Source organism: Chaetodon trifascialis, chromosome 15 (genome assembly GCF_039877785.1).
Source record: "Chaetodon trifascialis isolate fChaTrf1 chromosome 15, fChaTrf1.hap1, whole genome shotgun sequence".
NCBI classification, from domain to species: domain Eukaryota; kingdom Metazoa; phylum Chordata; class Actinopteri; order Chaetodontiformes; family Chaetodontidae; genus Chaetodon; species Chaetodon trifascialis.
In genome coordinates this window covers 3,785,282-3,807,222 of record NC_092070.1, presented here as the reverse complement: position 1 = coordinate 3,807,222, position 21,941 = coordinate 3,785,282, and the positions used below count along the sequence as shown (strand labels likewise).

General features: G+C 42.1%; 1 protein-coding gene across 2 annotated transcripts; it reads left to right on the top strand.

Moving 5' to 3' along the window:
* Window positions 1–3,559: 3,559 nt before the first annotated feature.
* Window positions 3,560–20,148, top strand: LOC139344074 (primary amine oxidase, liver isozyme-like). 2 transcript variants are annotated; one of them, XM_070981999.1, is made up of 6 exons: window positions 3,560–5,170; window positions 5,919–6,037; window positions 12,285–12,451; window positions 16,545–16,677; window positions 16,767–17,100; window positions 19,966–20,148. In XM_070981999.1, the coding sequence occupies exons 1-5, from the start codon at window positions 3,598–3,600 to the stop codon at window positions 17,058–17,060; spliced, it is 2,286 nt and encodes a 761-aa protein (XP_070838100.1). In that variant the 5' UTR covers window positions 3,560–3,597; the 3' UTR covers window positions 17,061–17,100; window positions 19,966–20,148. The 2 variants fall into 2 exon arrangements, with proteins under 2 accessions (XP_070838100.1, XP_070838099.1); XM_070981998.1 differs by lacking the exon at window positions 19,966–20,148 and having other exon boundaries at window positions 16,767–17,239.
* Window positions 20,149–21,941: the final 1,793 nt, after the last annotated feature.

The window sequence follows — 21,941 nt, the reverse complement described above, 5'->3', positions numbered from 1 at the left end:
TTAATGAAATTATAGAAAGGCAGACTACATTTGCCCGAAATGATTATCACCATTATGACTACTCCTTAAGATATGTCTCATAAAGCACAATCAACTTAAACACTACGAACCCTAAGATGGCCGGATGGCTCCATGTGGAACCTCAGACAAATTTTGTAAGAAAGTAAAAATCACAGCTTTGTCATTTCATAAGCTACAAATACGGGAAAAGCATTGATATTATACAGATTATGAGCTTAGTAATGTCAAAACATCCAAAGTCAAGTCAAATATAGAGATTCAGTTATCCTGGCAGACTAGAAAATGAGGCACCCAAATCTACAAACAGTTTGTTTCAGGGCTGTCCAATTTACAACCCATCTGCATAATCTGGTTTGTGGATTATTCTGAGGCCTGGCCTTTGTTCTGCTGGTCAGTTTTATTGTCAGTATTTCCTATTGGCCATCATGAGGGAGCCTTAGAATCCTCATGACAAACATTGTGAGCAAGGTAATCTTTGATGTGAAGGTGTTGGTAATTTCCCTTCTTGTTAATAGCGTTGGTAAGATGTCTCTGACCCAGACATCCTGTTTCCTTTTATGGGATAACCTCTACTTGTGGACATTCCAGATGGTAAATAATTCTTAAAAGTTAGTCTGTTTTACAACTGCATTTGTCCTGAGAAATGCAGAGAGGAGGGGAGAAGGTCAGTTAGAGGCCAGTTCTGCTACAATTGTTTGACTTTATCAGTCCCAGAAGAAAGCCACTGTTCACCCAACTTTTCCTCCAGGTGTAGTCAATATGTACAAAGCTGCTCAGAGTGAAATGTACATAAAAAAAAATAAAAATAAAATGTGCTTTTCTTAAAATTAAGATGAAGCGTGGAACTCCACCATTTCTCCATAACAGCATTTGTTTCAAGGTGTTGAGGAGCACTAATGCGTATGTAGTGAGTTGGTCTCCGTCTCAGTCCATCTATTAAACTTAGTGCTATATTCCATGTTTGTACTGCAGATGAGAATACTGTTTGTTTGTGTCACACAAGCATCTTCCTAGTTTCTCTGCCTTTTCCTCTTTTTCACTCAGGCCTCTCTGTGCTGGACAAACAACTGTCTCCAGGAGATTCAGAGTCTCCTTTTCCCTCTCTCGTCATTGTATGTATGCTGTCCTTATCTGTCCCCCCCACGTGTGTTTGTCTTGTCTGTGCTTTTTAAGGGTCTCTATGGTGGAGAAAAGTTTGTGTAGCTCAGATCTGTTTGGCCACACCAAGTTGCTTGATATGCTCCCGGATATACTCTTAATATATGTTTAGAATTGATCTCCAATTTGTCATTGTGCTTGCCCATACTGTAATTTTAGCATGTTGGTCTGCTCTGTATACATGACATCTATTGCATGTCTGTGCACCCTGTAAGAGGGACCCCTCATCACTTTTGTCTTTAATTTTTCCCTGTGAATGGACAGGATAGGCCCAAACATAGGGCTCGCCATATTCTCCACAGATTGTGAAGCTGATTTCTGATTCTGGGCTATAGAAAAATAATTTGACTTGACTTGATTAGCAACAGGCTGAACATTTTACTGATTTGAGGACGGACAGAATCAACACTGAACATCTCTGTCTGACTGATGTGTTCACTTACTGACACAGATACTGAGGTGCATTTGAATTTTTAATCCTTGAACTCAAGTGAATGAAGTGAATCACATCAGCAAAGATTTGTCAGTTACACCTATCATGTTAATTTACGTAGGCTTTGAGTTCATCCAATTCAGAATTATTACTCTCTTCTTTATGGCTTCATCCAGTTAGAGTAACATGTTATTTCACTTAATCGCAATTGGATTTTTGCTTCTATTATTTCACTTTGAGCAAATGCAACTCTTTAATTTAATTATCAGCTTTAGTCAGTCACATTTAGATAAGTGACAGAATTTTCTATATTAGCCTTACGACTTTAATGCTTTATGCAATAAGGGTTCAGGGACTGACTGAAGTGAATGGTTTGCAGTTTTAATTTCAATCAGGGAGAAGAGCATCTCACTCCTCTGAGAGAAATGGATAAAAGGACACATAAGAAGGAATCTTTCTTTCCTCTGATACATAATGTCTCCACCATAACTCTTCATATCATTCCTGCATCATTTTAACTTTAATGCAATGCATGCTGGGAATGATATGTGAATATGCTAAAATTGTTTCTAAATAATTCAATTTGATGAGTTACATAAATGCTCTGTTGGAAAGTTCTGAAAGTGATTGATTTAAACTGGAAAAAGACAAATGTTTCTAATTACATTCAGTTAATAGTTAAATAAAGGCTCATTTAAAACTTGTATGTGAGACTTTGCAATGCAAAGGAGTCTGGCGCTGGGCGCTGACACAAAGTAAAAGGTGTTTTTTTTTCTGCATTTCCCAACTAAAGAGCAGAACTTTCTAATTTGTAATGAATAACAGATAAAGAATTCAAATTACTTGCTTTTGTTGAAGCAAGAGACCAGCTTGATTTGTTAGCATATTTTCAATTGTCACTAGGCTCATAATTTAGTTTTCTAAGGCCGGACAACTTGAAATTGACAGTGTACAACATAGGCAGTGAATACCTCTTGGTGATATTGCTAGAAGTTATCAAGGTTTGTGACAGGAGGAGGAGTGATTTTTCTGATTATACATATAAACATGTGAGATTTTTCATGTTTGATTCTGGAATTTTTTAGACAAAGTATCTTACATTGTTCAGGCAATAAACTATATAATTTAAAAGGGATTTGGAAATCTCCATCAGGAACGCTTACTGGAAAAGGCTGGGAGATTTTAGCTCTGTGTAAGTAGATACGATTATCAGAAAATGTATCTGAACAGTTATTATATAGTGAAAAAAAATGAAAGTTTGTCATTTCTTAATTGTTTACAAAATCAAACAGAATTCATTTGACAGCATCTCTGCTTGGGTAGCTTGGACCCCTGGCTATGACCACAGAAAGTGTATTTAGTGTAGAAAATGATATATGTGGTGCTTCTGACATGTATGACTTTGGACAGTCAGATTGATAAACTCAATATTAACATAACACGAAAAACAGGGTTCATGAAATATATTCAATTTCAGGGGGTGATTATTTTCTCCCCACCCTCCTCAGACTGTGTTCCATTCACCTGTTTGTTTGTTTGTTTGTTTGTTTGTTTGTTTGTTTGTTTGTTTGTTTGTTTGTTTTAATTTTCCTTTTCGCACTGTTCTCCTTTATATGCTTTAGAAACACAAGTGCATTTACTGGTCTCAGACAAAGAAAATAAATTAGTTTTTGTGTCTATGGAACTGTGTATGTGTAACTCATAACCTCGTTGTGACATTTCCATTTCATCTGATCGCGACGATTAGCGCCTATGACTGTGCGTAAAATCATGTTGGTCTGTGCAGCTAACAGAGGTTGGATGAAACCGTACCTCCATTACTCTTCATGCAAGACGGAGGGAGGGGCAGGGGCTTAAAAAATCCATGTGGAGAGGGGTGGGCAACTGCAGAACTGAGGGCGCGCCTCTCCTTACCAAAACGGTCAGACAGCCTTGGTCAGACTAGAACTTATTCCTCTCCGCCTTTTCTCCAAAAGCCGTGCGCAATGGTAGAGAGGAGAATGAACTCTCTCGTGAAATGGGCGCTGATCCTCTTTGTCCTCGTCTCCGTCATCCTCAACATCATCCTGATCGGTATCCACTCCAGCAGGGCGCCCAAATGTACCACTCAGCGTGTCCACTCGCTTCGGGGCAAACATGAGGAACGCAGCCTCGTGTTCGCTGACCTCACCCGGGAGGAGTACCTGCGCGTCCAGCAGTACATGATTAAGCAGAAGGGCTTGGACATATCCACCAACCAGATCACCAAGCCATCGGAAAATTTCTTGTTTTTAATAGACCTATCTCTGCCCAAGAAAGCGGACGTGCTGGCTTACTTGGACGCGAAAGGTGCCAAGCCGGTCAGAGAGGCGACAGTGGTGGTCTTCTACGGCGCGCAAGGCTACATTAAGGAATACATAGTGGGGCCGCTTCCCAACCCAACATACCACAGAGATGTCACAAAGGAGAGGTATAATATGGATCTGCCTATCAATGCGCGCACTGTCACCATCGGGGAATACACCTTGCTTTTCGGGTTTTTTGAGATTGAAATCTTCTCCAAACTGAAGAAGCTCCTGAAAGAGAGCTTCGACGTGGGTGAGGACAAGAAGCTGGACGCGTTTGAGCAGATGCCCCGTGGAGTCCGATCCGGAGACAGGAAGACCTGGGTGTCTTTCTTCAGGAATATGAATGGCATGTATATCCACCCCGTGGGCTTTGAGGTGCTGGTTAACCATGAGAGCGTAAACGCGTCCGACTGGAGAGTGGAGCGGCTGCTTTATAACGGCCAATACTTCGACACCGCAGAAGAACTTAAACAGAAATATGACGCGGGATCTGTCAAGAAGATAGTTTACAAAGAGTCGCCTGACTACGGTTCACTGAAACCCAGACAGAAGCCTCTGCAGATCGGCCCGCAGCTGTTTTACTCCGAGGGGAAGCGCTTCAGCGTCAGCAACAACCACGTCCTGTACCTGGACTGGAGCTTCGCCTTCGGACTCAGCTCTCTCACGGGCATGAGGGTTTTTGATGTGCGTTTCAAGGGCGAGAGGATAGTCTACGAGCTGAGCGTGCAGGAGGCCATGTCAGTGTACGGCTCTGTCACTCCAGGGATGATGCTGACCAAGTTTCTGGATTCAAGCATCGGGGTGGGGCGCTTCGCGCACGAACTGGCCCGTGGCGTGGATTGTCCCTACGAAGCCACCTACGTGGATACATACCGCTACATTGATGTCCCAGCCCCGGTCAGATTTAGGAACTCGATATGTCTCTTTGAGCACAACATGGGTCAGCCCCTGCGGAGGCACTTCTCTGACTTTTTCCACAACAGTTACGGGGGGATGGTGAACAGCGCCCTGGTGCTCAGGACCATCACAGCTATAGGAAACTATGACTACATGTGGGATTTCATCTTCTACCAGAGCGGATCAGTGGAGGCCAAGGTGCACGCCACCGGCTACATCACCTCTTCTTACCTGATGGACGGTAGCCTGAAATACGGACACCAGGTGGCGGATAAGGTGCTGGGGAACATCCACACTCACTTCATCAACTTTAAAGTGGACCTGGATGTGTTGGGTGAGTGGCAGCGCACAGAACACTAAAGAGCAGGGAAAAAACGTTGTCAAGTGATAAAAGTTCTATTAGCACAAAGAGAAGAATCTGATTTCATTATAAACGTTTAGCTATGAAAAAAAACAATTGATGCATCCATGTCCAAGGGACTTCATGACTACAACCATAGCCAGGATCAATTTAAGGTCCCCACATCACTCACAAAACAATCTGAGCCAACACTATGGCTGCTGTGACCTCATGGACCACAAATAGATGTGAAAAAGTAATGCCTTTGATGTCCAGGCTTTACAAAGGAACAGGGATGAACCATTATTAATCACAGAACTTGGCTGTGTGTCTGTTGTGGATTGAGCTGAATTTAATGTGGGAATAAATATGCAAAAATATGAATGGATAAGCAGTATCTAATTTTCAGGCTATACAATCTGAACATAAAAACTGTAAAACCAAAACAATGAGCTGAATGACTGTAGAACACTTTGTAAAGCTGAGGGGAACTTCAGATTTGGTGATAATTCACTCTGGGTTCATCAGAACAAGAACCCCTTTTACACATGGCCATTAGGTCCACTGTTGACTAAAAATATTGATTAGTGCAGTTTGAAAATTAATTCTTAAAAGAAATAAAGAACCACCTGACATGGAGCTATAGGAGCATGCAGGTCCAATGCAGCTGTCTTATTGCTTGGAAACTACAGAACAGAAAACAATAATTATTGCAGACATTTTTGCATAATTTCCTCTGCAGGGGTGAGGAATGTTTTCCAGACCAAAGACATGGAGTATGTCAATGTGTCACTGCCATGGATGCCTGATCACTACGCTATGGTCCCTCAGCTAGTGGAGAAGCAACTCAAAACAGAACAGGTCTGGCTTCGTCTTCTTTTACTTCTTTGAAATGTTTATTTACATTCAGGTTTCATTGAACCACATTAAGGAGTACAGTAGGACAGTAAGGACTCCTTAAGGATAGTAAGGAGTCACAGTCATGAGAAGTTCTTTCAGGCTTTTGTGAGCGTGAAGAAAGCATGAACAGTTCTCTGCAAAGGCACAGTGTTATTTATTTTTGTGAAGACTTCATGTCTGTGAACAGTGTTATTGGATATTAACTGATTTGTTCCACTTTTCCAGTTTTCTGAGTATGTGTTTCATTGTCCAAATATTGTAAAAGTAACAAGGTATGATTAGAAATTATCATTTGTTGTTACTTTGTCCACACTAGCAGACTCATATTCACAACACAGTTTGAATTTTAGATGCACCTGTTGCTTGCATTTGCATATTTATGAATCCACTGTATCCACTGCCCAGCAGTAGCTCTGACAGACAGAACTGCTGACGCCAGTTTGCAGGATGAATAGTTCATTAGGCAGTCAACACAGCACATTGTAGCACATTAAAGGTCCCATATTATGGAAAACTCACTTTTTCTGGAATTTGGGGTGTTATTTTGCATCTGGTATTGTCACACGCATACAAAGTGTGAAATAAGACCATCCATGCTTTTTTGAGTGAGATACGAATTTCTGAAAACACCCTGCCTGCAGATTCCAAACAAGCCAATCAAGTTCGGCGCCTACACTGACAAAACAAGCAGGCACATTTGCATATCCCCACCCACTTTGAGGCTGACTATTTCTCCAACCTTGAACAGTAGAAGGCAGGATTAGCCAGGAGACTTTTTCTAAACGAGGGGTTGTAACAATTCTCCTTATTCATAAAAAAAACCTAAGGGGAAAAGCTGCTACGCGCTAATATACAGCTCACAGGCAGATTGGATGTATGCGAGTCAGGCCACCCCAAGAGACTGATCAAACAAATTACACTCATAAATTCAAAGCACAAACATGAACCAACCCACAACCAAAATGAATGTTGAAATTACTAATTAACAAAAGTGCTTCTGAAACTTCTGATTACCAGAATTTATTCATGAAAACAAACTTAAATCGCGTCCGCTGCCGTACGGCAAAGACAGTGCAGGTAGTCGCCATAAACAATTCAAAAACAACATAAACACATACACCCAGTTCAGTCAAATCAGTCAAATGAAAGATTGATTTCCCCCCAGAAGTCTGAGTCCAAAGAAAAGAACCAAAAAATGTCCCGTTAGAATCCAGGTCCCATTTGCAGTGATGCAGAGATACAATTCAGACCCCAAAAACAACACTTCATACCTCTGTTAGAGTCTTCAAACCAAGGAAAGTTAGGCTGATTGTCCTCCCATGCCGCTGACCTCCAAACGGCGACATAGCCTTGTCTCTTCTTCCTCTCTGTCTGTGTTTCCCGACCAATGTCACTTCCTGTTTTAACACCTCCGAAGCAAATAAAATAAATAACAACAAAAAGTCTATTTCATAGTCCCTTGTATTCATGCTACAGCAATATGGCCACTGAGTCTGAGTCTGAGGTTTTGTAGGAGCCTCCCCTCCGTCCTCAGGATCCGATTCAGGTTTGAACACATATGATTAAACTACTGAAAAACTAGGTGTGTTCATTGCCGACATGTCTGTTACTTTCACACGGCAAGTGCTACGTCTACACTCCCCCGTTACCATGGTAACAATTTATGAGTGGGGCGTGGGCAAATGAGCAGTAGTTCATTTGTATGTAATGGGCAATGGCTCATTTGCAATTAAAGCTACAGACACCACAAACAGCACATTCTGAAAGGGACTGAAACAGAGGGAAATAGAGGTAGGTGAGAATCTCTTCCTAAAAGCTTTTTCCAGCAAACAGCTTCAAAAACATATTTTCTAGAACCCATAGGCCCATGTTAATTTGTTGAGAAAGATTTATAATATGGGACCTTTAAAAACCATGTGTGGTGAAAGATACATCTTGCGGATGTATCTGGATTCCCTGTGCAGGACTTTCGTGTTCTTCACACCATGAACTCTTCGGCGAGGCCACTGAATGGAAGCTGCAGGACGCTACTTGTGCCATTCAGAGCAGAGACTGCATGGTAGACCAAGCCATCTTCGCAGGTAGCTGCTGATGTTCCTCTCCATGGCCGCAACTGTTGTCATGGGTAATGTGACAAGATGGAATGCTGGTAAATCCAGGCCTTGAACCTCCCTGGCAGACCTGATTTGTCAACTTGAATCAGCCAGTCCTCAAGTTCTTTGCTGGTTTTCTGGATGTACGCAGAATCTTTGAGGCTGCAGTCAAAGTACTGGAATTCTCAAGGCTCTTAACTGGCTGCTCTGTGATGGATGGGATGGCGGCTCCAGATAGTGAGAAGCGGAAGTTGTCCACTACTTTTCCCCTCTTGAGCACTAGAGACCTTGATTTTACTGGGTTAAAGCTCATTCTTGCCCAGGTGATGAGCTTCTCTAGGCCTTGGAGAATCCATCTACTGCCTAGGACAGATGTGGTGGTGAGAGTCAGAATGATGTTTTTGGAGTCCTCGTCCTTGAGGATCCACACACCCTCTGCGCACAGCCATTGGCCTGCAACTTTTCCCTGCGCCAGATCACCCTCAAGATCTTCCAGGTGTCGAAGGTGTTGGGGGCAGCACTTGTACACGGTGTATGGAACACCGTTGGGGCCTGGGGATGAAGCTGTTCTGGCTCCCTTCACAACCTCCTGAACCTCAGTCCAGCTAGGCTCCCTTGTTACAAAGTTCACTGTTGGAGGCTGTGAGCTTATGAGGGCCCTCTGCGGACCAAGCTCCTGGTCTCTCTCTGGGTTGCTCAGGGTGTTATGCAGGAAGGAGTTTGCATCCTTGGTTGAGTACATGAGGTTGCTACTACGCCTGTCCCCCAGCAGCTTCTTGGTGAAGGTAAAGGGTTGGAGATGAAAGTGGTGCGCTTCCTCACTCTTTCGTTCCCCTGCCTTCAGTGCCACTCTGCCGTTGCGAAGCTCAGCAAGCAGTTGTTTTTCTTCTGCGCTAGCCACCTTGTGCTGTTTTCTGAGGCTCCCAAGTTCTTGACGCAGTTTGTGAATCTGGGTGGCTCTATAGTTCCTGTAGTTGGTCTTGACATTCCTGCTCTCACTGTGGCCAAACCTCTCAGCTGCATACCTGACTATGATTGCCATCATAGTCTCAAGACACGGGTCCACCTCCCCCTTGGCTGTGGTCTCCAAGATCCGACTCACATCTGCATCAAACTGTGTCCACACTGCCTGGCTGTTAGCTGAAGGCCAGGTGATCAGCTTTTGTTGGTCTGTTCTGCAGACATTTGGAGGCTCTACTGCTTGTAGGGATTGGACTTTGTGGGGTGATTCCTGGCCGGGCTCCTCCTGCATCTCACCAAGATCTGATCCTGTGCATTGCAATATATTCTCCTGCTCCCTGCACTTCATCCTGGCCAGATGTATTTTTAGGCCATGCGGGTTCTTGCACACTTTTCCACAGATGCAGCTTGCATTCATGGTCGAATTTTTGTTCGCATGGGTCAGTATCGTTAGGTCCGTCCTTTTAGGGCTGTCATTCTCCCCCCTTCTCGGGCTCCCTTGGGGGTATATCTCAGAGGGCCTTTTTGTAGCAATTTGGGTTTCTCCCTCGCGGAAGATACAGGTTGGGGTGCTAACCCTCCCTGTCTCAGGTGCCGTCTGTTCGAGCCGTCAACTGTCTTTCCAGTCGTCACCAAACTGTCCCTGGTTGCCACCCAGTCTGTCCCTGAGTGTCACTGGCTAGGCCAGATTGACAGGTGAAAGAAACATCTTGTGGATGCGCTGGGACACATCATCAGTAATGTATGCATGTTAACATAGCTGCATGTTTTCTCAGTCAGTTTTGAGGCTGGGGTCATGCTGTCTGCCTGTGGCCTGTAAGCTACAGCACAAACTCGTTTACTTTGCCCCGCGCCCCCTGTTGGGGTTCAGGCTGTCGGCTCCGCTGTCAATCAAGCACAGACATCAACATGCTCCCTCAGAGACTCTAATATTATTTTTTACACGAAAAAACCAGCAACGAGTCGGCCCAGGCCAAGTTGTGTAAACAAAGAAAAATCTTTTTTTTTTTTTTTTAATTAGTGATTGTCATTGGTGTTTCTATGGTGAATTTGGATGGGTCGCTGAGCTAATGACCGGCATAACCATGCAGTTCACCGTTCCATCTGATGAATGAGCAGAGCATTCACAGAGGACTCTGCTCAGCTGCTTGAGGTGTTATTTTACTGTTTTATTTGCATTTCGTCTTTTTATGAGAGCTAAGAACAGTAGCAAGCTGAAAAGAGGCTGAAAAGTGTTTTCAACAGAGGAGTTTAACAGTACTCTGCCCTGATGCACCTAAATGAGCACCTGGACATACCTGTGTTAAAACATCTGTACAATTGCTCAGGTTCATTTTTTTAGCATGCACTTTTGCACAGTCACCTTTTTGTCGAGTAAAAATTCAGCCAGATACATTGAATGGAGTGGACTTCATTTTTGTTATGACAATGCTACAATTATGTTAGGCTTCTATAGACCTATATGCACAGCATTTTTTTTTAAATGACGGTAATGAAACTGATACCGTTGCTATTTTTAGATATTGCAGGATACCTTATTACCAGATTACCGCCCAAACCTAATACTGGCTTTCTTTAGCTATTCATGTGCTTCTGTTCTTTTTTTGGCCAATCATCTGCATGTTAAAAGGGAACCACATGGCTATTTATGCAGCTTCTGGTTATGCTGACGGTGATCTCACTTCTGATTCTGAGCCCGAACTAGAAGAGGAAACTGAAGAAATCGATGAGAGCGACTGCATTACACTGGAGAACATCCCTAATCTATAGTTGCGCACCAATGTGCACATACAGTCGTGGGACTCTTTTTGACATCGGCAACACAGCAAACTGCAAATTAAACCCGGCACACGTTAAGTTAAGCTGAGTTACTTGACCTCAGCCTACTCCAGTGGCCTGTTTCGACACCAACCCCCACTACTGCAGCGCACCGACAGAGGAAGTGCCACAGGCGTTGTGAGAGAAGGCGGAAGTGGGGAAAGCACGTGGGTATCCGGGCTAGGCTAGCGGCGAATCCACACAAGCCAGCTATACCATCTATCGTACTCACCAATGTATGCTCCTTAGACAACAAACTGGACTATATACACCTTCTGAGATCGACCCAGTAGACCGTGATAGAGTGCTGTGTTTTCATTTTTATGGAAAAATGACTCAATAACAGCATACCGGACTCCGCCATCCAGCTGGACCGGCTAACATGCTAACACCACGGCGACGAGGTCTGAGTTAACATCAGGGATGCTTGGTGTCAAGAAGCTGTGGTGATTTGTAGACACTGTTCACCCCTCATGGAGTTTATGATCATCAAGCGCCAGCCTCTGTTAATGTCCTGTATGTATAGCAACATTGACAATAAAGTTGACTTGACTTGACTCATTCAGGTCATTCAGAAACAGACTGATCCATCCCACTGCACTGCAGAGTGACAGAATTTATTTTATTGTATTTAATATTTGAAATAAGTATTTACATTTGCTCCTTCTAACTCTTAAGTATATTACCTTTCTTGTTTTAAATTTTTATTCAGGGGCTTTTTGTAACAAAAGAATTTCCATTTCCATTTGACAACCATTGTTCAAACTACTACAATAGTTTGAACAATGATTAGGGGGTTGGACTTATGTAAATGAGATGCAATGAGCAGCACTGTGTTACCTAGCTCCCCTGGTAGGTGAGAATCTTTCAGGCTCGATTTCTCAAAAAACTAGTTTGAGGAGTGCCTAGATTCAAATGGCCACATCTTCCTCAAATATTTTCAGTTTTCCATATGTTAGACATCATTGGAAAGCTTAGAAACTACACACAGAGTCTGTAAATAACTGAAAATGTCCCCTGGGAGACTTGTTGCTGGTTTTCTCGTGGCTGCCATTGTTTTTTGGTTTTTTTTCGAAAGTTATTAGTTGTAATTTCATTTGGACTTAAATTAATCAGTAATTTCAGATGTACAACTGTTTATGTTCTATTATTGTGGTAATATTGCAGGATATCAGGCAGCTGAAAAGGCTGTCTATTTAATCGTACAACTTGTCAAATAACCCATTTCTTACTTATTGCCAGCAACCCATGATGCAATTCTTAATCCTCCAGTGCTACAGTCAAGAAAGTATCTCTTGAATCTTGTGACACTAATGTCTACTGTGACACCTCTGCAGGAGGCCGCTCTGCGTTATGACACCAAGAGTCCTCGCTACCTCCACGTTGCCAGCCAAAAAACCAACCGCTGGGGTCACCAGCGCTCCTACAGGCTGCAGGTGTTCACCTTCGCTGGAGATCACCTCCCAGAGAGCCAGGCCGAAGAGAGGGCCATGTCCTGGGCAAGGTGAGACCTGACATTTGCAAAGTCAAGAAAAAACTGTGACCCAAAAGTTGATGATTGCGAACACTTCTTTTGTTTTCATGATTATTGGTTGTCGGACAAAATGTTTTGTTTTGTTTTGTTTTTTTTCAAAAATATTTATAGGGATATCTCAGAATATCACCTGCAGCAGGTTCAGTTTAAACTGAAGGTAAACATTTCTGGAAATAATTCCTCTGAAAATCACAGTCAGTACCTGTTATGCAGCATGGCTAGAAAGTAACAATGAGAGGATGATAATCCCTGTGGACAAGGAAGTCCTGGAGCCAGACTGCTTTTTCTCCAGTAAAGTGCTATGCAGGCAGGAAGAGACACATGCGCTCACTGACGCCAGAATAAATTTGCCAAATTTGGGTGTGAGATACACGCATTTCAACCTATTCACACACTCATACGCCACACCTTGTATTTCTCATGCAGAGAAATTACCAGGATAATGCCCACCAAGTTGCGCCGCTATTTTTTTATAACAGTGGAACAAGTAGAGGAATTAGTGATGTGTCGGTCATGGACGAAACTGCTCTTAGAGCCGCTCTTTGAAGTGAACGATCAGAGCCGGCTACTGCCTTGGAGCCGGAACGGGTTTGTTTTTTATTGTTTTGTTTTTTTTCTCGACTTTTTTTCTGTTCAAGCTGCACATGACTGGTCAACTGGTGGTGGCTTCTGTGTGTACACACTGAGCAGGAGGGGGAGGGGCGAAGGTTACAGTCACAGCACACACACGCCTGCACTAAGAAATGCTGAATTAAATAAATATTTTACTGGTATGAATTTATGTGTCATTTATGAGATCAGACCCTCCGTCCCCGTTTAAAAAGTAGGGAAGAAATGTTTAAGTCAAGTCTGATGCACAAAAGAATGATCCCAGTCTTTTCCACACAATGAGAAATACCGTTTGTTAGGTAATTCAGCACTGTTTTTCTGTATCAGCATTTGATCAGTATAGGCTGATTACTAAACCTCATATATCGGTATCGGTATCAGAGGTAAAAAAAGTAGATTGGCGCATCCCTAGCTGTTAAGTGCTTTGAGTGGTTGGTAAGACTAGGAAAGCAGTATATAAAGGCAGTCCATGCAACAGAAGTCTGTGGAGTACATCAGACTTTCATGCAGGAGACAAGCATTAATGTCTCATCATTAAAAGTTAAATGTTTTACCAGCGGTAACCACAATCTTTCCCTAACCTTAACTATGAGGTAGATAACAGCTTGCATTCTTGCTGCCATTGTTTTTATGTACTTTTCGACAGTCTCTTTTGTTATTGAGTTCCAAATAGTTTCCAGCTGTTCCCACAGACTTGCTTTAGATCAAACTTTTGTGCGATCAATCTTTGAATCTACTAAATCCCAAATTTGTTCAATAGGATTCAAATATGGACTTTGGCCAGTCCATCATTTCCAGTACTCCAGATTCCTTTTTCTTGGTCAAATAGTCTCTGTGCAGCTTTGAATTATGCTTGGGGTCATTGTCTTGTTGGTATATGAACCCACGCCCAGTCAGATTCAGTCCAGAAGGGATTCCATGAAGCACTGAGATGTTGTGGTAGACGGTCTTGTTCATGATACCGTCGATTTTCACTAATTTGCCCAGGTCGTTTCCACAAATGGAACCCCATACCATAATGGAATCTCCACTGTGTTTCACTGTCAGTGCAATTCATCTGGCATCAGAACGTTCTCCAGCTTTTCTTTGGACATAAACATGACGATGCTGACGGAAGAGTTCAAACTCGTCCGTCCAGAGTTCCTTCTTCCAGTCATCAACAGTTCAGTGTTTGTGCTCTCTAGCAAATCTGAGGCATCTCTGGATGTTTGCAGGCCTCAATAATGGCTTCTTAGCAGCTGTTATTCCTTTTAAGCCTTGTTCCATCAGTCGTCTGCTTATGGTCATTCTGGAGACTTTCTCAGACTCTGATCTAGAAGTATCTCTGCCTGAAGATCAGATCTGTCTCTAGTACTTAAAATCTTGATGTGTCTGACATCTGCTTCAGTTAACTTTTGTTTCCTGCCTCTTCCTTGGCGCATTTTGTAATTATCAGTCTCGGCAATTGACTCCAAAGCATACTTGACCACACTGTGAGAACACTTCATGTCTTTCCCTATTTGTCTCAGAGACCATCCAGCATCATGAAGTGCTTTAATGCGGACTCTTTCATTTTCAGTGAGCTCTCAGCGTTTTACCATTTTGAACAGGAAAGAGGAATTTCAAACCGAATTCACCTTTTTATACCCAAATTTGAGCCGGCTCACTGGGCTTCTCTGAGAAGTCAGAAATTAATCAAGCATAACATTCAACCACTAAAACAATTTTTTATGTTCAGGAATGCAAGTAAATAACTATAATTTGACATATTAATAAAGAAATAATAATAATAATAATAATAATGTGCTTTACTATTTTTTCAGTTTTTTTATAAATCAGTAAATTTGAAAATTCATGGTTAACAATAATATTTATGTTTTAGCATTAAAAATATCATTCCGGTTAAAGAGCTTCTACATATTGGTGTATTAACCATTGCAGAAACATAAAAAGTGTTGAAATCACCTATTAACCACAAGGGGCTCTATTTTCGACTCCGCTGCGCCGCGCCGCCGACACAGTAGTATTTTCGAGCGGCATAGGCAGGCACACGGCGCACTTGGTATTCTGGTAAACTAAGGCGTACAGAGGTGCGCCAGGATGGGCGTTGCGGCGCAGTAGGGAGGAGGTGTCGGCATAATGAGCCGGCGCATTGGAATTTTTGACCATTTTGGTCTGTGCCGGCGGCGTAAAAGTGCGCTGAAAGCTCGCCACCTCAGACCTGGTCAACTCTGTGTGCCAGCGGCGCAAGTGGATTTTCGTAAACCGGCGGAGTCGTGCGCTTACGTCACCAACACCTCACAGGCAGGTTTCCACAGTGTCTGGCATTTCACTGCAATCAATTATTAGCAACAGCCACAATTCAATGCAACTATCTGAGTCAGCACATGCAGTCAGACCTAAATTTATATACTTTGATCAGCATCTCATCTGACGACATCGCAAGCGCGTTCGGCACGTGTAATGGTCACTCACCCTGACCGAATGTACACAGGTGAAACAGGGATGCGAACTAATTGGTTAAAGTCGCTGTGCCAACCAGAAACGTGGAAAGCTGTGAAATCCTACAGAGCATATATACTGCATCTATCTCAGAGCACTGGAGAGACAGAGAGAGACAGACACATGGAAAAAACATAAGTGATGATCGTTGTCCGCTATTACCCACGTCATTTCATTCCAAATACCAATGTAATCATAGTAATGCTTAACGTTATCTCCAAAGATGGAGTACATCATTGCTTTGAGGAGGATGAGGAGTATGCTGAAGATTTACCATCTAAGGACCTCATATTTAGACATCAGAATCAGAATCAGAATGAGAAATTCTTTATTTATCCCCGAGGGGAAATTGTTTTTCTTGCAGTGCTCCTTTTAAGAATAGAATTAGAATAAAATTAGAAAAGAAAGAAAAGAGAGAGAACTATATATATAAAAAGCAAATATAAAAACAAAATATTCATATTGAGAATATATACATCAACAAAATATACCACAAAATATAGAACAGAATATAAAACAATATATAAATACTGAGAAAAAATAAACAGTATATACAAACGGGTGTGCAAAGTAATACAAACGGATGTCAGGAGACATGAGTGACATCAGTCTCCTGGAAACTTGCCATGCGCCTCACCAGCGCCGTTCTTAAAGGTGAGGCGAGGAGCTGCTGTGATTGGTGAAGATTTGACTCGGATGTGCCAAACCCACTCCACGCCTTCTCCCCTCCCTCTTTCCAAGTTGCACCGCTAGGTGGGACTGAGATGAGAAGGAGGAGGAGATGCGCCGGCGGCGCAGTGCACTAAAATACCAAAGTCTGCGCTACCACGCCCCATCGGCACAGCGGACGTGACTTTGCGCCACACTGCGCCGGCGCCGCGCCGGCAGTGGGGTCGAAAATAGAGCCCAGAGTCTTCATGCATGGCTCAGCTGACCATCCATTGCCATCTTTCTCTCTTCTGTCTGGCTGCAGGTATAAGGTTGCTATCACCAAGCATAAGGACTTAGAGCAGACCAGCAGCAGTCTGTACAGTCAAAACAACATCTGGACTCCAGCTGTTGATTTCAGCAAGTATATTGAAGACAACGAAGGCATCGAAAATGAGGTGTGTTGAGATAATGCAAACACATATGAGTCTGAAAGTGGATAACTTAGCTGAAAGAATTTCTGATGTGTATGAAAATGTGCCTGCAGGACCTGGTTGCCTGGGTGACCACCGGGTTCCTCCACATCCCTCACTCTGAGGACATCCCCAACACAGTAACAGTGGGCAATGGGGGTGGGGTACTCCTGCGGCCCCACAATTACTTTGATGAGGACCCATCCATCCACTCTGCTGATGGGGTGTACATAGAGGTGGGCAGTGAGCACAGCTGTGACAACAACAGAATGGCCTGCCTTGCTCAAGAGACCTGCAGCCCCGTGCTGGAACCCTTCACTTTCCAAGGCTTCGATGGAGTCATGAAGTTTGAAAATTGGACTGATTGATAGAGCACTATTTAGTTTAAAAGCCCTGGTGAACACAGATGTAAACTTTGGGTCGTTTTCTGATCTATCAAGAAACTGTCAATTTTAGCATGTGTATGAAGACAGCGTGGGACAGCATCTTTTCTGCCATAATTATGTGTTTTAAAGCTGCAGCAGGCAATAAATTGAGTAAAGGGCTGTTCCACCATTTTGGAAAATATGCTCATTCGCTTTATTATTATTTGGGAATATGTACCATGTAAATATAATATCACTGCAAGACTAGGTAACAATGCCATTTCCAACTCATGGGACTTATTTCTTTGTTGCTTTTCTTTATATAGTGTATTAGTGGTATATATTACCAAACAAGTTGATAAAAATCATCACAGCATGATAAATAAACCTGGGTGCCTTTGGGCTCCTAGGCTAGTTTTTGTTGCTGGTTGTTAGTCCAGCCTTGGCACAGTTCACAGTTAGATATGTAGAGCAACATGTGGGGATTGAATCAATTTAAAAAGATTGATAATTATAGTGATAGAATTCTAATCTGGAAATCCACATAAAAACAAAACATCTGATAATGTCACAGTTATAATTAATAAGTTAAGAATGTGGCCTTTTGTTCTCTCACTGTATGAATAGTACAGTGAAAGAATCCTTACTATCAGCAGTCTAAGCACATACTGTAGAGACAAGAGCCACACTGCCTTACCTGATGACATTTCATTTTCTTTACAAATAACCCTCAACTTTGCTATCTGCAATTAATTTACTGCTGCTGTTCAGCTTGGATCAGTGAGAAATCATCATTCATAAGGCTCCTGTTGTGCTATGTTTTTCCTATTGTCAGCAAATCCCATGAAATATTCATCTCTCAATATGTTCTCCTTACTCTCACTCCAAAGACAATTCATTCCTACTCAAGACAAATCTTCAAAAAAAGTCTCCCAAAAAAATTGTAAAAAATTTTTTAAGCCAATTTAGGAAATCAGCCCAGTGATACTCACTCAAACAGAAGAATAACTTGTTGGGCATTTTTTTTCTTCAGCAGAGTAATCCACATGTGGGCTCTAGTGAGTATTTGGGTAAGCAGGACTGTGTATGTGGAATCCCATGTGCATCTTTTTCAAGGAATAAAAACCTGTATAAACAGATACAGTAGTGGCATATGAATGCAGAATCTGTAGGCAAGGGACAGGATTTTGGTATCACAAGTAGTACTGACCAATCACGTTTGAGTGGGCTTTGGTTACATGCATGTAAACAGTCTCTGTGGAGAGCAAAAGAGGTGGATTGCATTGGTCAAAACATAATCTGTGGATTTGCTCAATCATTATCCAGAATATGCCACTGTGGTCACCACACATCTGACATTGCTTTTATTCAACAGTTGTGCTACGATGGTATTGGACAAACCATTGCAGTGTTAAATGAAGAGATAATGTTACAACTGGCCTCTGCCACCTTATTTCCTAAACCATCACATGTTGCTAAGCAACAGTAAACAAAACTAGGAGCTTGTAGTTATCGCTACAATCTATAAAACTGATAGTAGGCTGGTACTCTCAATAATGTTTTAATGAGAAAAAAGTTCTGATCTCCACATCATTTTTTTTGCATTGGTTCTTGCACACATTATATCCCGCAGGACCACCTAAATTAATATTTGTTCTGCTGACCATTGCCCCCAAAGGTTAAACTGTTGTCAGATGATAGTCGATGGGTTCCAAGATCAAGGAATAAGATGTATGGGATTTGCTGCCAATAAGAAAAATAGAAACATCACCAGACTAACAAAATGTTCAAGAATCTCCTCTGCATGCCATAAAGAATTGAAGTAATACAGTACAGCAACTGTTTAAATATAAATGATACAAATGAACATGCTTCTCTGTTAACACAGTAATTATTACATGACTGAGGTCAGTCGCTCCATCAGTCGCTCTCTTTAGTCCAGACTGAAATATCTGAATAATTATTGAATGGACTGATTCATGGACATTCAAAGTTCCCAGAGGATTTTTGACAAAATATCTGCAAAACTAATTTACCAGATTCAGCTGTGTTCAGTCCTATTACGTCATGTTACCATGTTAACATACTAAACTAAGACAGCTAACACAGAAAACATTATATATGCTTTACATCATGCTAGCATTGACTTTGTGTACATGTTAGCATGCTGTTTTTAGCATCTAGCTCCACTGTGCATGAGCACAGCCTCATGGAGGTGCTAGTATGGCTGTGGGGCATGTTTTGTTTTGTTTTGTTTTTTGCGGGTTTTTTTCTCTTTTTTCTTTTTTTGGTGGTATCAACAAAGCTAGCAATTCATAGTGATGGATTTTGTTAATTTTTAGTTATTAGTAGTAAGTAGTAAGTAAGTTTAGTAATTGTATTTCTAAAACTAAATGTGAATTTGTCATTGAAATAAAAGGTGAAGTTGTAGGTATAATTAGGTTCACAGGAATAAGGTTTGTGCCACCACAAGTTATATTTTATTGGAAATGAATTACTTTACATGTACTTCCAAGAATGTTCTTGCTAAGCTGATACTTTATCAGCAGCCATTGTTACCAGGGATTCATCACTATTTTTTTTTTTTTTTTTTTCAAAATCATTTGAAGACATCCTCAGAAATGTGACATGGTTTTAGATTTTGCAAGCAAAGAGGCTATCATCTATCATTTCAGAAATGTTTGCAATTGGAAAGACACAATTCTTTGTTTTTGCTCTCTTTCTTTCTTGCTGATGAACTGCTGTGATATAAACTGTGATAATACATTGTGAACTGACACTGTATAGTCAGCTGTGAGTAAATGTGTGCACTGACAAATATGAACCATTCAGCCCAAAACAGGGTCAGTCTCTAATGTGGCCTGAGGCTGGGGTTACGAATCTGACTGATATCTGATTCATTTTGTAGATTTTTGGCTTGACCGCAGAAGAGCGGGGCCAGCTCTATGTTAAGCATAAACAAAGCTTTCCAGTGAGGTGTGGACATTCCTCAATTATGTCCTCAGGAGCACTTATACTGTAGGTTTTGACCTACTGTTGTTGTTGTTGTTGTTGTATCCTCTCAAAATAAAAGAAATTATTTGTTGAAGTAAGGGTCCACAGATCTGCTACATTTGGTCTATGCAAACACACACATAGACGTTTTAAGAAGATTCTCACAAGATTTTGTAGAATGACAAAATGATCAACATGTTGATTTGCACATTAGTGTTAGTGTAGTCACTTGCTTTGAAGACATTTAAGGATATTTAAAGCATAAGGCACAAAATAGAAGTTCAAGATGCTGTGAATATACACACATGCATGGATGCATGGATGTGTAGGTTCCACTCTTCCTCATGGGAGGAAACTGAAATCTGAACAAAATAGGGGTTAGAAAAAAAAAAAAAACACCAGACACACACACACACACACACACACACACACACACACACACACACACACACACACACACACACACACACACAGTGTAATCTCCTACACATTCTGTAAGGTCACTTTCACACCCGAGCTGTTTGGTCCACTTTAATCGGACCAGAGTTCGTTTCCTCAGATAGTCCGCTTCGTTTGGGCAGGTGTGAAAGCTCATCCGAACTCTGGTGCAGACCAAACAAGCAAACTCTGGTCCGCCTGAAAACGTGGGTCTCGGTTCGCAAGTGAACCCTGGTTCGGTGCGTATGCAGTGTGAAAGCTCACTGGACCAAACACAGGACCAAATGTACGTAGTGACGCTGTACACAGTGCATACGCAGTTATAGGTTTACTAAAATCATGTATTCTGTGCTAAAATACAATGTATCTCATCTGTATTTATAATATAGCTTGATTCTGCATCTCTATTTACAGCTCATTCGTCCTCAGTGAATGTTAACTGTTGCGATGGCAACAAGTGACCACTGACATTAGCAGTTGCTAGCTAGCTTAGCTCAATTGTCTGAACAACAATAACCCGTAAATTCACAATTTGGCATATCAAAAAAAATCAAATCACAACTACCAACAGTCGCAGTCCTTAAACTCTGAGCTCATATGTTGTCACATGTTAAATCGTCAAAGTTAGAAAAATAAGTCAAACCCTGACAAGCTACGATAGCATTATAGGAACAGTTGCGTTCACTGTCGTTTTCCGGGTCGGGAGGGAGGGATTTCCCCTCCTACTTTGTCCAATCGACGAGCGCCCCTTTCCACCACGTGATGCTGCTCAGAAAGTTCGGTGTGCTTTAGAAATCACAGTGTGAAAGCAGAACCGAAACTAGTGATAAATGCAACAATGTTGTGACTTTCAGCTCCCCAATCGAACCGAGTCCGCTCGGTCAGGTGTGAAAACGACCTAAATGAAGTTTAATAACTAACTTCAGGAACGAGACCACGCCTCAAACACACCCTATTTCCACACCAAGGTATTGAAACACTCCTGATTTATTAATTTCCCCTTCAACTTGCTTTCTGCATGGTCTCGTTCTCAGCAATCCAACACTGTCAACAATCTATGATGATGTCACAACATATCACAGGTACACTTAAGAACTCAGCCTTCCTCATCAGCCTTTCCACAGGGCCAGGTCGTATCAAATAATACTCAAGCTCATCTTGTTTCTAAGCTCTCTCATCCTCTCCCCCTTTCCACCCAAACTTCACAATCAACCCCAGCACATGCATTCTTTCATCCCAGCATTCTTTCTTCTTCCCTGTCTCAACCTTTCCTATTACATCTTCATCAGCCATAACAGCTTCTCGTATCATATTACCAGCCAGCTGTGTAGTGCTTTCCACCCTCCCAACAGTGACTAAGAAAGCTGTTATTACCCACACGTTTCATTTTCGTTTCCTCCCATTTCTCTTTTCCCCCACCCCCTAACTTCTAACCCCCATGTCTTCAGTGTT